Source organism: Schistosoma mansoni, chromosome 1, assembly GCF_000237925.1.
Source record: "Schistosoma mansoni strain Puerto Rico chromosome 1, complete genome".
In the NCBI taxonomy this organism is placed as follows: Eukaryota; Metazoa; Platyhelminthes; class Trematoda; order Strigeidida; family Schistosomatidae; genus Schistosoma; species Schistosoma mansoni.
In genome coordinates this window covers 52,783,941-52,799,152 of record NC_031495.1, presented here as the reverse complement: position 1 = coordinate 52,799,152, position 15,212 = coordinate 52,783,941, and the positions used below count along the sequence as shown (strand labels likewise).

The 15,212-nt window shown below is 31.5% G+C and overlaps 1 protein-coding gene and 1 non-coding gene across 2 annotated transcripts in view; both read left to right on the top strand.

Moving 5' to 3' along the window:
• Smp_060750 (putative homeobox protein) overlaps positions 1 to 2,589 on the top strand; it is a gene marked incomplete at both ends in the record, with an annotated part of 6,619 nt that extends 4,030 nt beyond the window's left edge. The window contains one exon of the mRNA XM_018794827.1: positions 2,479 to 2,589. Coding sequence (XP_018649200.1) covers positions 2,479 to 2,589 — 111 coding nt within the window. The remainder of the gene's footprint in view (positions 1 to 2,478) is intronic.
• Positions 2,590 to 12,348: 9,759 nt separating this feature from the next.
• On the top strand, positions 12,349 to 12,422 carry Smp_tRNA_01386_Pseudo_CGA.1.1. The gene has a single exon. It is a non-coding gene (tRNA).
• Positions 12,423 to 15,212: the final 2,790 nt, after the last annotated feature.

Sequence of the window (15,212 nt, the reverse complement as noted above, 5' to 3'; positions counted from 1 at the left end):
TACTCCAACAGGGTATTGTTAAACAGAATGAAAGACTCCGAAGACGCCCAACTTCGAGACCAACAGGCTGGATTCCGTAAGGATTGATCGTGTACAGACCAAATCGCAACTATACGGATCATTGTGGAACAATCAATTGAATAGAAATCATCACTTTACATCAACGTCATTGACTACGAGAGAGACTAACCAGTTGCAGTCCTAACACATCGACGGGAAGATTCAAACAAACAATACCAAGTGAATTTAAACTTCACCCCATCGCACAAGCAAGTGGTTATCAGGACTCAGTGGCCGAGTGGATAACGCGATGGCGTTTGAAGCGAGGGTACTGGGTTCGAGTCCCAGAGTGAACATCAACTCTGAGATGCAGGTACATCCAGTTAATGAGTCCCAAATAGGACGAAACGCGCGTCGTGGATTCCACTGCTAGTCACTATCCATCTTTGCTTACAATTGAATGATATACATACAGAAGCATCAAATAATTATGAATATGTACAAGGCTTCATTATCGAGAAAGCAGTCAGTACATGATTTCCAATTAGTTCTAAATGAATTAAAAATTCGGGAAAGATTTATTTCATTGTGAATAAATTTACAAGTGACTAATGAATCCTTAAATTTTCCTTATTTTAGAAAATAAATTATAAAGTACTTTATTCTATCAGCAGTAACCTATTTAAGATCCCCATACTACAACGGAACTATTATTTGTTAGATTCTGTTTTTGATCGTTCCCTATTGGAAATGATTCTGAGATGATAACTAAATTAAAATACGTTTTTTTTTTAACTGTGATTAAACTTATACTAATATTCAATATTATTACTAGCTTTATTTAATATTATATTATTGGTCTAATATAGAATTCTCAGCACAAAGTATTTCAACAAGTTTCCGTTCCCTACTTAATCGTCGATCCTGATGATAAATAATGAGTGGTCACCAGTTAGAAGTTAACAGTTCAGTCAATCGACATCTAAATAATGTACATTCTTTCCGTTGTATATTGCCAGAAACCACGTTATCTCTGATTGGGCCTTTTTTAAACTGTACTACGAAAGATTGTACACTTTTCAGAAACACACCTGACTAAGTTATGCGATTATTAGTCATAATGATGCATTAAAACAAACAAAATTAGATGAGTTGTTGAAATATCTAGATGGCAGGAACAGGTAGCCCAGATATTCAAGCAGGCGGCCAAGATTATTTATATCATTGTTGTTCATAATGCATCATTGTTATCTACCAAGTATTTACATAGTTCTTCAGGGATTACTTTCCTCAACAATTATGACGATTATACTTTTGATGCTAACTTAAATCTAAAATCAACAAGTCAAACTCATTCACTTTATATACTTTCAGTGTAAATTCTTAAAAAAAGTAAGAAGTCAAATCAAATTTCAAATTAAAAATGTAGAAATATTTCCATTTTAATATCTTGTTATTTCTGACAATGTGTATAATAGTAAGTTTTAATTAACTGGTTAAATTGAATAAAGATGAAACATTCATGTTTTAATAAACGGCAGTCTGGTAGAACTTATAGGGCACCATTTTAGAAAAAAAATTATCATATTTTTTGTTCTGTTTTAAATTTGCCTCAATGAACGAATTATCTTTCAACCTGGTGTACTTAAGAGCTTTCATTAAATGTTTAAAATTTGCCATGAGTGTTATTTACGATTAACTCAGGCGATACCATTTTCCTCATTCTCTGTTCTTTGGTAAGACGAGGGGGAATTATTTTAGAATTCATATATCAAGTATGTTCGGAGGTGAGAAAAAAGTGCCACACGACTAAGAATTGTTGTAAATATTTACAAACGAATATGCACGATAGTAAACGGACACACAGATGAGGAAGACCAATTTATTGTCTAGTGTAAATTACAGTGTCTTCATAAAATATGAAAACCACATATTAAATACTTGATTTGCACATTTTCCATCAGTTGTCTCTTGCAAACTTCATCATTCATTTAATCCAGTTTTTATAACAAATACTCTGTGTTTACATTCCTTCTCTCTTCAATTTGATCTTCACAATCTTCTCATAAGTGTTACATACTACTTATATCTGTCAACATAAGTAACATACACAACAATACGAGCAAGGATTATTGTAAATATTTACAAATGAATATGAATGGTAGCCAATACCTATTTAAACACCATTAATACATATTATTTCTAATATTCACAGGTGAAATACTGAATACAACGGAAATTTTCAATTAGTATTGTTTGTTTGAATTTTCCCATTGATGTTTAAGATATCTAGCTGACGAGTCCCAAATAAGACGAAACGCACGTCCTGGATTCCACTGCTAGCCACTATCCATCTTTGCTTACAACGGAAATTTTGTTACAAATTTTGTATATTTTATAGTGAAATTTCCGTACTGTAACCAAACATATAACATTGAATAGTCAGTATTCACATGATTCTATGTATTTTTATTTCAGATTAGAACATGGTTTCAAAATAGACGAATGAGAGAAAAACGCAAACCTGGAATAAATTATGATTTTGATAATTCATCAATGAATTCTTTTGAAAAAATCGATTATTCATGACATATTCTTGGAACTTCTAACTTATTTATTCAGAGAGATTATTATTATTTTTGTATATATAATTTGATATTTTAATTTAATTCAATAAAACATACAAAATTTATTATGAATAAAGTTTTATTCATAAATTTTCTTATTAGTTTTATTAATTTTACTTACTTATGCCTGTTATCCCTCGTGAAGGAGCATTGACCGCCTACTAGCATTCTCCATCCAACCCTGTTTTATTAATTTCAGTCCATAGAAAATATCAATTAGAGACTACTGGAAATGATAAGAAGTAAAGGAGATTTTTAAAATTTTATTTTATAGATCTACCTTTTGTTCATGTATCATTTAACTTATTGTTAAAATGAATAAATACAGCGATTCTATGCTTTGATATGATAATTATTTGGTAATGTATGAAGGTAAATAATTCCTCAAAATTAATACATGTCATATCTATAAATCCAAGTTATACGTTACTTTGGATCCGGTTCTAGTAAACTTATCTAAGTTAAATACACGTGTTGTTCGAGTTGAGTATAATTATTAAGTAAACTATTTCCAATTAATTGATTAAATTCTTACCTTTTCTCTTCTAGAACTAAGCTTCTATGTGCTTTGGTTGCATAGATTGATTCATCACTATATACTGAGTGTTTTGTACATTTTACTTAGACTACCTATACGGTATTCCATACATATCCATCAATTTTTACAATCCAGAATCAACTAAAACAGAACAGTCAATTAACTGTTTATCATATGTGCTCTATTAACTGATTTAAGCATAAAAACTGGTATATATAAATAAGTAAACTCATAACAATGAGTTAACTTAAGCTTTATATGAGAGAGTGTAATTATTATGTTTTTAATGATGTAATAAAAATTGTTTTTGATCAAAAGTAAAGATACTGGCTGATTACTTTGATTACTGATAAAAGTTAAAAGATCTATAGTTAGTACACTTTATTTCAAGTCTAATCACAGTAATTGTTATTGTTTTTTAACAAATCTTGTTTTTGAAAAATCACAATTAAAGTTATTGGTATACACCGATTTAAGTGTTTCATGTGATAATCAAAGAATAAAAAACTAACGGAGAATTAACGTTAACTGATCTGCATGAAAGCCTATACTCTATATATAAGGTTAAAGGTCACATTGACTTCAGTAAAAAATAGTTAGTGGTTACAATGTTTTTGTGGTGGTCGGTATTCGATATTATCCTTAAAATTTACATATTGTTCGTCCTGATAGCCGTTACTCGATAACGCCCCAAGGGTGTATAAATCAGTAGGCGAATACGAAGTGTTGATTGTGTTTATTATTGAACCACACACAGATATCCAAAATTACAGGCACGTTAAGCAAGCATGAAAGAGCAGTGCCGTAAAGCAAGCGAGTGAGTGTGCGAGTCGAATGAACGAGCGAGTGATCGAGTCAATAAACGAGTGTGCGAGCACAGAGTCAGTGAACAGGATTAAGATGTACACAGTGCAATGAATGAATCATCGAATCAATTAAGCGACTAATAGTAAGGCTATCAGAATGAATATATGCGTAGGCTGTAAACAATGCTCAAGCGTACATAATAAAGGTACAATAGTATAAATAGGTTGTCATTGTACGAATGGCTGTCTGTTAAATAAGTTAAGAAAAGGGCTTAACCAAATTGGATATGAACAAAATTAATTGTACGTAAGCTGTTATATTTTAAATAATGATAAAAATTAAACATAAATACCTCATTGTAAATGACCTACATCAAAACTAATTCGTAAAGAGGGACATTATCAAAGAAATCAGTTACTAATACTTAGTTTAGTTTTCAGCAATACGTTATAGTATGGTCGAAAAGTCAAGCAATTTACCCATATAATGTAATTTGTTGGATGTCAAGTGCTTGAATAAATCTGACATGGGATCACTGATTTCAGTTTCATATTTATCAAGAAGAAATGCTAGTAATTACAAGAATATTTATGTTGTTCCAGTCTCTCTAAGGTTTAAATTTACTCCAAGCAGACATCTACGAAGGAACTCGGCTTTGAATAATTTTTTCTGGTTAGCGTTTTTTTAGCGAGTTGGTTTTCTACGGGATGGGGTTGCTAACCTCATGCCCAACCCTCCTCCTTTACCCGGGCTTGAACCGGCAGTAGCTCCCGGAGGAGCTACAAGCGGAGATATTTCGGATCCAATGGCCAGACACTATCAGCAACAAGTTACTGTGGGAGACAACAAACCAGATTCCAGTGGAGGAAGAAATCAGGAAGAAGCGCTGGGAGTGGATTGGGCACACTTTGAGGAAATCACCCAATTGCGTCACAAGGCAAGCTCTTACATGGAGTCCTGAAGGCCAAAGGAGAAGAGAAAGACCAAAGAACACATTACGCCTAGAAATGGAGACAGGTATGAGAAGAATGAACAAAAATTGGATAGAACTGTGAAGGAAGGCCCACGACAGATTGAGTGGGTTTGAGAATGCTGGTTGGCAGTCTATGCTCCATTGGGAGTAACAGGCGTAAGTACGTAAGACATCTACGAGAAATATCAGTTTTCAGAACACAAGATTTTGAATTATTACCAGTATTCATCAAGCGAATAAAATGCCTAACTTTGTAATTGACAAGTAACTAAAAATAGAAGAGCATATGTAATAAATTCATCTTGTTCATTATTTTTGACTTCATTTAAACGGTCTATCAAAATAGTATCCAAAAATTAGAAAAGCGAATAAATTAATGCTGATTGAAATACTCAAACATGATATAATCAATTTATTTGATGTATGTTAAAAATCTGAATACTCACATCTAATCGGAACAATTTATAAAATCATTCCGTCAAAGTTTCTGTAGGTACCAGCAATAAACTCCTGTATAATCATAGGATTATAAGACAAAACCCGCCGTTCTATGAGACACTAAACTGTATATCAATTGTAGAACTAATGTGGGACGGCTCAAATCTAATTAACCACTACTTTCAACTAAGCGCTATCATAACTCTTTTTAAATTTTTCATATTATAGGTTAAAACTACTTGAGAAACACGTCAAACTCTCCATTGAAAACTTTAGGAAACTACTCTGAATAGAAGTAATTATTTGGTCTATTTTATAGTGATCACATTTGCTGGGACATGAGGTTCTAAAGATCAGAGACGATAAAGCATGTTTCATAAAAATTAATAGGGATGGAAACCTATATCGCTTTTACAGTCATTTAAAAGGGTAATTCTTCGTGACTTTATTTGTTTGAGGAAATGACAACATCGACTTAGAAACGTACGATATAAATTGTATAGCTTGTAAGACGTTTGACATACTCCGTCAACTTATTGGTGCACCACTAACTTGTCAATAGACAGAAATGGATTTTGAGATAAAAAGTTATACATTTACCACATTGACTAATAAATCTCTATTTTGATCAGTGAGTTGCATGATGCAGGATACACAATCAATATGAAACGTCAGGTATACTTATTTATTTACTCACCTCTGGCACCCGTCGTGGAGGAACATAGGCCGCCCACCGGGACTCTCAGTCCAACTCTGTCCTGGAGAAACCTCTCCAGTTCTTTCCAGTAGCCATTCACCCTATTCATGTCTGCTTCCGATTCCCGACACACTGTGTTCTTCAGCCTTCCTCATATTTTCTCTTTCCCTCGGGATTCGATGTTAACGCTTGCCTCGTGATGCAGTTTGGTGATTTCCTCAAAATCGGTCCTATCCACTTCCAGTGTCTTTTCCTAATTTCCTCTTCAGCTCGAACCTGCTTTATTAGCTCCCACACTAGGCTGTTGCTGATGGTATCCGGTCGACAGGCATTCAGTATATTGTGTAGATTATTGTCTATAAACACTTGTGCTGTTTTGTTGATGGTTGTGGTAGTTCTCCAAGCTTCAGCTTCGTACAGTAGAACTGTCTTGAAGTTCATATTGATGATATAGAACATCAGGTATAGGGCAACTAATATTTTACAGACATCACAATCGTCTATAAAAGTGAATATTACTTCAGTTTTCATAAGATTAGGTTAGTTTGAACTTTGTGCTAATGCTTCAAGTTCAATCAATGAAAATCTTATACTTCCTTATATATCAACTAAATCCTCTGTGAACTTCTCTCATTCACCTAACGACCTATAATTTCTTAGTAACTGGTAGCATATTTCCTAGCGAAATTCATAAGTTTGAAACCCTTGATGGTTAATAAATGAAGAACTGCCCAGAACCAGGTTATAAAATTCATCGCTTATTTCTAAACATTATTCTTCCTCTAATAATTTTTGTAATACAGTCACACTACTTAATACTACTAAGTAGTGTGTTTTAATGTTCATTTTTTAAGAAATACTCTCCTTGACATTTAATATGATTTGCATGACTGATATAAGTTTTCACGTACACTTCATTTTATTACATATGGGATTGTGTTGGATTCTGTGTGCACTTTATATTTTTGTTTCGTATCCTTCTTGAAGTGTTATTTGTATTTTACCATTAAATTGTCACCCTACTAATTGTCCACTTGAAGGTAATATGGATAGTACAGCTAGTTTTTGACTGGTGAAAACAAAGTCAGCCTGACAGTATTAAATGCCAGTATATAAGGGCTTAAGGGTAGACAAACTAAGTCCTTGAGAGGTTTGAGATATCGAAAAGAACTTATTTTTGTTACAGTAAATTCAAATCAGTCTACTTATTTCTCTTTTTACTAATCTACAATTTAATTTTAAACTATAGATAACCTTGCATTTTTGAAAAGAAGGAATACAGTTGGAAACGTATTGTTACTCATCATATTATGTTTATTTTATTCAATAGCGAATTTATACATTTTGATGAAAACTATTGAGTAATGATGTAAGGTCACATTTTCGCCGTGACCAATCCTTAAACATGCCGATGAAAAAGGAGGTAAGTGAAATGAAATGATGGAATAGAATATTCTTCATTTAAATAAACGTCAAAGCTATTTATAAGGCTATTGAAACCGTACAAGAAACATGTGGAGGTTACAATGGTTCCGATGTTTAGCAATGGACCTGCATAAATTATTCACCTTGTATAAAAAAATAGTAGGAAGTGTTAAACATTATATGAACCAAAGGCTATTATTCTTCTCGAGAATTTTCATCACTGCTGGTGATTCTAGAATAAAATTTTCTGGATAAATAATACATCTTGCAACATGTTCATATTTTTCAAGCCTAAGAGGAACGAGAACAATAGAATGGATTTCATGCCATCAATTGAAAATTTCACGGCTTTAGCATACTATGCACGTAAAGACCGTAAAATAAATTTTGCTCTTCTTAATCTCATAACTTAATCATAGATTGTTTCGAAGATTCTAATGATATAAAGCTATTTTTGTGGCACTGAATCTGACTCCAATTAGATCGTATGAATGATTGTTGGTGAATGATTGCTGTCGAAATACGTGTATCACCAATCCTCATATATTATCATCGGCTTGAATCGCGTTAGTGAATGACGGAATTAAATAAGTCAAATACGAGAATGGATTTTTGAATACATATATTTTGTACACTCGTTGATCTGGACAGACAATCAGAGTGGCGAAACGAAAGAGACGAAGAGAAGAGAGCCGAGCGAAATGACGTGCAGTGGAGAAGGCGTATGAACCAACTCGGACTGATCAAGCGTGAATAGATATTTATGGTCAGATAAAAATAAGTTATAGACATGTAATGAGTAAGATAGGAAATGCACACACACATACGCTTACATAAAAACAGTCAAAATAAATAAGCCAATAAGTGACAGGGTCAAAATGTGGTTCAAGAAGAATGAATAAATTGGTTTGTTCAAAAGCTAGAATAAGCTATGTTGGCTCAACATAGGACTAGCCACTACACCATCACATATTATATCATAGAATCGCATCCGAATTTCAACATTCTTCTGTTCTTTTTTTTAATTAATTGTTTATGGTATACACTCGAAAACTTGACGTAAATTTATCAAGAAAAAGCTCTTATTCTCTTACTTCATGGGTATTAATTGCATTACTGAACTGACTTAGAAAATACAAATAACAATATCAATCAAGAATAGTCCCATTTCTGTTTGATACAAATCATGTAGAGGAAATAACTCTTATTTAAGAATAAATACGGTTTTAAACTGAAACATTGTTACTTAACAAATTAAGATATTCCTTGTAATCGAAATGTATGGTTAGGTTGCGAGAAATGAAACATTTAGTAGTCTAGAGTCATGTTAAAAAGTTACCCTTACTACTGTTTACTGTAACTCCGAATTAGAGGAGTAGTTTTTTTTAATGTAAACAAACTTTTTCAGCATATATATTTCATCTAAAGAATTGTTTGACGTTTTTGCTTCGCTATTAAATAATTTCGAATTTGTGACCACTTAGAAGTTTAGCTGACAATTTAAGTGAGTTATATGTTTTACAAATCACGAAGGGACGGGTATCCACTTCGAACTTTTAAAATCTTCGTGTACGAGCAATATTAATCCAGTATAGTTTCATATGGTATCTACATTTATTCAATTTGAAAGGAAGAAAAAAAATTAAAAACATTGGTTGTCTCTCGAAAAGGTCAAGTTTGTTGTTAATGAAGTTATGAATTCTACAGTGCTTGATGTGTACGTTCATTTGCACTGGTGAATGATCAGCTAGATCTTACATAGAATTACTGCTTTAGATCTTTACAATGCAATGTATGATACTGAATTCGTTGGGGTAATATTCGTGATAGATTCATAGTGATGATGCTGATGACAGAGTAAATTCGTTAGTAGACCTTGTGTGTGAACACGACCAACATAAATTATATTGAGTCATATCAAAAACAAATGATGGAAATCTATAGCAAAATATTACTTAGTCTTAACCGCACTATTTTATGTAAGTTTACTGTGAGTATAATTGATGAAGAACATTAGATCAGTATGTATATGAGTGTGATCTTTGTCAATAAATAAGACATCAATCTGGGTATTTCAGTTTATGATATTCATCGTTATAATTCTTTATTCAAAACAGTACTGTATACGAAGGATTATTCAAGAAATTTCATATCTCACATTTATTTGTCATGACCTAAATGCTTTATAGTTTATATAAATATGGCATTCCGAGTGATTCAAAATATGGATTACTGAAGAGTAGTACTACGAAGTATAACAACTTGGCTCATGACTTTCCGTTCACCAATATTCACTAATTAACTAGATATATTTAAAGCTTACATAAATGAAACTACAAATAATGGAATTAAATAATATTTGACAATTATATCCATTTTTGTAAGGCTTTTTATCAATATACATTAATAATTATCCATGATAACTATTAAATTAAATTTAGTTGAACAATTAACTTGAAAATAATTAAAATAACAAGTTTTATATGGTTGAGATCATGAGTCAATTAAAGCCAGATCACCATGGAAAACCTGGAAGCATTAGACGGCCGTTTCGTCCTATTGTGGGACTCCTCAGCAGTGCTGCAGGGTTTTTCATGGTGGTCTAGCTTCAATGGACTCATGATCTCAATCATATAAAAAATTACTAAAATCTTCACAAAATCCCCTTCTGATAAAATAACAAGTTTTTAAGTAGTAATAATAATAGTTTTGAGGGCGAGGATCGGCAAAGCAAGAGCAGCATATCAACGATTGAAGAACATCTGGAACTCAAAACAATTGTCAACTAATACCAGGATGAGAATTCTCAATACAAATATCAAGACAGTTCTACTGTATGGGGCAGAGACATGGAGAACTACGAAAGCCATCATCCAGAAGATACAGGTGTTTATTAACGCAAGAAACTTCGGATCCGTTGACCGGACACTATCAGCAACAAGTTACTGTGGGAATGGAGACAGGTATGAGAAGAATGAACAAAAATTGGATAGAACTGTGAAGGAAGGCCCACGACAGATTGAGTGGGTTTGAGAATGCTGGTTGGCAGCCTATGCTCCATTGGGAGTAACAGGCGTAAGTAAGTAAGTAAGTAAGTAAGTAATAATAGTTCACCATTTCATATTTCAATATTCATTTAATACCAGCTTGTTTCTTATTCATTTTACAATCTTCCTCCATGATTTGATATTCTAACTAAATGAATATATTATATTTATAATAGTTTATTTAAATAATTATTATATTCCATGTGAAATATTAAATCATCTTAATTCATCATTTTTATATTATTAAATTTATTTATATTTTTATTTATTTGGAAAAATTTATAAAGTCCGGAAGTTTACTAAACAGTATACTTACCTTAATAATAACAATAATAATAATGTTATTATTATTATTATTATTATTATGTGTTCATCTTATCATCATCAGTCATGATTATTCAATAAAAGTTCGAATGAAGTTTACTGTACTTGAAACTGTTGAAAACAATATCAATGACATAATGTACATATAAACAAAATATTTGGAAAATCATATATCTACACCTATATTTACCTGTTAACACATACATATACACACATATATATTAATACACATACGAATACATCTATACCTTTACCACCAATAAACAAAAGAAAACTGTTATATTGGTTTATATTTTTATTACATAATTTTTGTTTATTCGATTATTTAAATAAAAGTGATTTTACAAAAATCATAAGGTATTCCATTTATTGATAGGTTGAAAACTTATTCAATTGCATCATGTACATCATGAATGGATGGCACATATTTCCATGTATCATTTCTTTAGATTTCAAAATTAGTCAACATTATATTTATTTGTAAAATCTCAGCGAATGAATTTGTATATAGTAGTACTACAAATTCATTCGCTGAGATTTTACAAATATATTATTCCTATTTAATGTCTTACATCAACTCGGCGCTCAAATACTGTGAAACTATTCGTTCTAATTTAGACGAGAGTTCTTATATATTATATTTATTCAATTGAAATATATTAATCATAGTAAGTTTATTAGTAATATTAACATGATGTTCACCATTGTTATCAACATCAACATCATCATCATCATCATCATCGTCGTCATTATCATCATCATCAACAACAACAGCATCATTATGAACACTAAGGCCAATAAGAATAAATAGATGATATTATAAAGAATTTAACAGAATTGTAAACAAACAAACAAAAAAAATAAATCATTATATTTACTTAATCATCTAATGAATTTGACAGGATAATGAATTCAAAAAGAAATGATACAAATATTAAATGTTCAATAAAAATGGGGAATGTATAACACATACATCATGATCATTTCTGTGTCTACAAGATCATGGTTTATCATTGAATATTGATAAATGATAATAAAGTTGAAAATTGAACTGTTTTTTCTTAATGTTATGGATCATATATAGAAGTAAGTTTTGTAATATAACACAACACAAGTATTTTGTTTGATAATTTACTATAGCATGTGTTCAGATTAGAAATTTGAATTTAGTTAATATAATTTAGAATAACGAAAATATTCATAGACTCAATTACTTCTACATATTGTTGGATACAGTTTAATGTACTGAATAGTTGTCAGACACTAGCCACTCAAACAATCCAATTTTATTTGTCAGACACAAATCCCCATTCTGATAACAATCAAATGCTCACTAGTGACTAGATTCAAGATGGATTTCCTGGAGTCCCAGTGAGAAGCCGTGATCAGTAGTGTCCATTCCAGACAATGGATGAAGGGTTGTGCAAAATCATGGGTAAATTGAAAATAGAAATTAACACCATCGGATTCCGGCTCAGTGGTCTAGCGATTAGGATTTCGTGCTCGAGACCGAAGGTCCAGGGTTCGAATCCCGCATGCGGGATTGTGGGTGCGCACTGTCGATGAGTCCCATATTGTGGTGAAACGGCCGTCCGATACTTCCAGGTATTCAGTGGTGGTCTAGCTTAGATCGACTGATGGATTTGAATTTTAAAATGAATTAAATTAACTGGTTATCAACTTTACAATCTATTATGGTTTTACAGAATATTCACTCCCATATGCTATGGTAAAACTTGGTTTAAATCTGACTCATTATCAACCAATAAGATATTGTGTTGAAATCATCTAATTATCATACATCATCGTGAAGTAATATGAGCCCTTTCAATTATCTTATGAGCTGTTGCTGATATGAATAATAAGAAAAATGAGTTAATCGATTCCAGTGTTTTGTTTTAAGGACTTTTTTATTTGTACATACTTAGATTGTCTTAGGACACAAATTTTTGTTATTTTCATAGTCAAAACTTTAAGTTTAAAAAACTCCTGTATTAGTAATGCATCATCTAGTTGATATGACTTTTAAAAGCTTATCTGGCGAGACTATAATTCATAGACGAACCAATCAGGTGTAAGATAACAGGCTTCGGATTTTGGCGCAAAATTCACTCATCTATTTAGCTAAATATAGTTTTGGCATTATAACTGATATCAGTCCGTAATAAAAACCCTAAATCTAATTCCTAACATTAACCATCAACTGTAAATCATAATTCGAATTCCTCACACAGGTTTATAACCCCCATTTGATCCTAGTTATTGGGTGGACACTCAAGGTCAGTCTAGCGTCTCCCAAAGGTCGTCCATAAATTATAGTCTCACCGCTTATCTCTTAATTTCTGGATGTTATTATTCTAATTTGTGAACAGTAAAACTTATCACATCTTAGGACTCATTTTATCGAATTCTGTGTTCAACTATGTTAGTTTATTCAATGTAGCCTGTATCTTAAAATATTCATTGTTTGAGATATTTTAGAGAGTAATCTACTAACTTCCTAAATAATCATTCATACTTTTAAAAAAATTTGGTACTGACAGTTTTCTTCAGTAAACCGAATACCTTCAACAATTTAACATATAAACAGAATGTATTCAATGTCAAGTATTTAGACCATACTTCAATTTCCTCAATAAAATTTGATCTGCAATAAGCATTAGATAACCAAGATATTGACTACAAAAGAGTAATCAATCAGTGTAAACAATATTAAAAAACTTATTTACACTTACACTTGTCTGATGATTACATCATACTTCAATAAATGCCTGTTATCTGATACTGATTAACTGTGACCAAATGTATTAAAATTAATAAGATTAATTGGATTAAAAGATATAAACTTTAAGCGGAAAAAACGATCAGTGGACATGGAATAATTTATATAATAACTGACTATTAGCTTCATTGTTTTAGAAGAATGTAGATTTTCTCGTTAACATTTTCTTGAATAATATTAATTTCTGGTTGAATAAATGAAGTGATTAGATCAGAAAATAGATCAGTGGAGTTATATTATTCCTCTTATCATTCTATCCTGTTTCTTTTCTCTAAATCCATTCGTTTCCTTCAGTAATCTCATTGAATATTACGTCATAATGTGTTGTGTTGTTCCATTGTACTATTTAAACTCGGATCAATTTTGATTTGGTTATTTATTCTCTGAAAAAGTGGCTTACACTGAGTCACAAAACGTTAGCAAATCTAAATTTTCTACTCATTGAGATATTACAAACATGTTATTTATTTATAGCGACCTACTTAATGCTCAATTTATTCGAAATTATCAAGTCAAACCTTAGTAATGATACCTACAACATAATATTTGTTATAAACTCAAACTCACTAAGTCTAATATTTACGATGTATGTGGTAATAAGTTTAAAGGTACTTCTAGATATACGCTAAATATTGAGGAACAATCTAATGAAAAGCTTGATATCAGTATCCTTTGAATATGTAGAAGCCAGACTGACATAGGGCTGTTCTGTTATAATATTGATGCCCCCTGGTAACATAACCAAAACCCTTTTGAATCTGTTTTAACTTTATATATATATATATATATATATATATATATATATATATAAACTTGATTTATAACTGGTTTGTTAGTGAGTAAATTCAAACTTGTCTAAACACGTCTCCTTACAATCCCACTGTCTTCTCTTGTAATCTGTCCATACAATTTAAAACAAATGAATTTCACACTCTTCTTTTCAGTTATATTGATGAAACTGCTATCAATCAATCTGTATTTGATGTAGACATTCATATATTTGCGCACTAGGCAAGGTATCACAAAATAATCATTGAAACGATTAAACGAAACTAATGAATAGAATAATTTAACGCTAGTCGAAAAACCATCTTACAGTAAATTTACATCAACATTTATTGTCTAGCTTAGAAATGGTATCTAATGAAGCGGTGTTTCTTTAGGTGAGCGAGTAATTTTTGATGAAAATAACATTACAACTAATAGTACTCATTGTACATATCATTTACATGTAAATGTTCGTTTAATAGTATATGAATGAACGACAATTCACAGCTAAGAATACAGAAACTGGAACATTCAGTTTTTTGGTTAGTGAATTCTAAGATCACAGCGTAGTTAGGGGAAGGGAGATCATTTCTTTTCACAAACCTTGTTTACATCTTGAAATTTGTGTGTATATGTATAGTGTTCAGTAAAACATCTAACTCGTTCATTTATGAGTTTCATATATGTGACCCAACCTCAGACATATATTTGAATTCATATGAACAATAAATCCTGCCATATCGTTTCACTCTATCTTATTTGTGTATTTTAACCTCATCATTCACA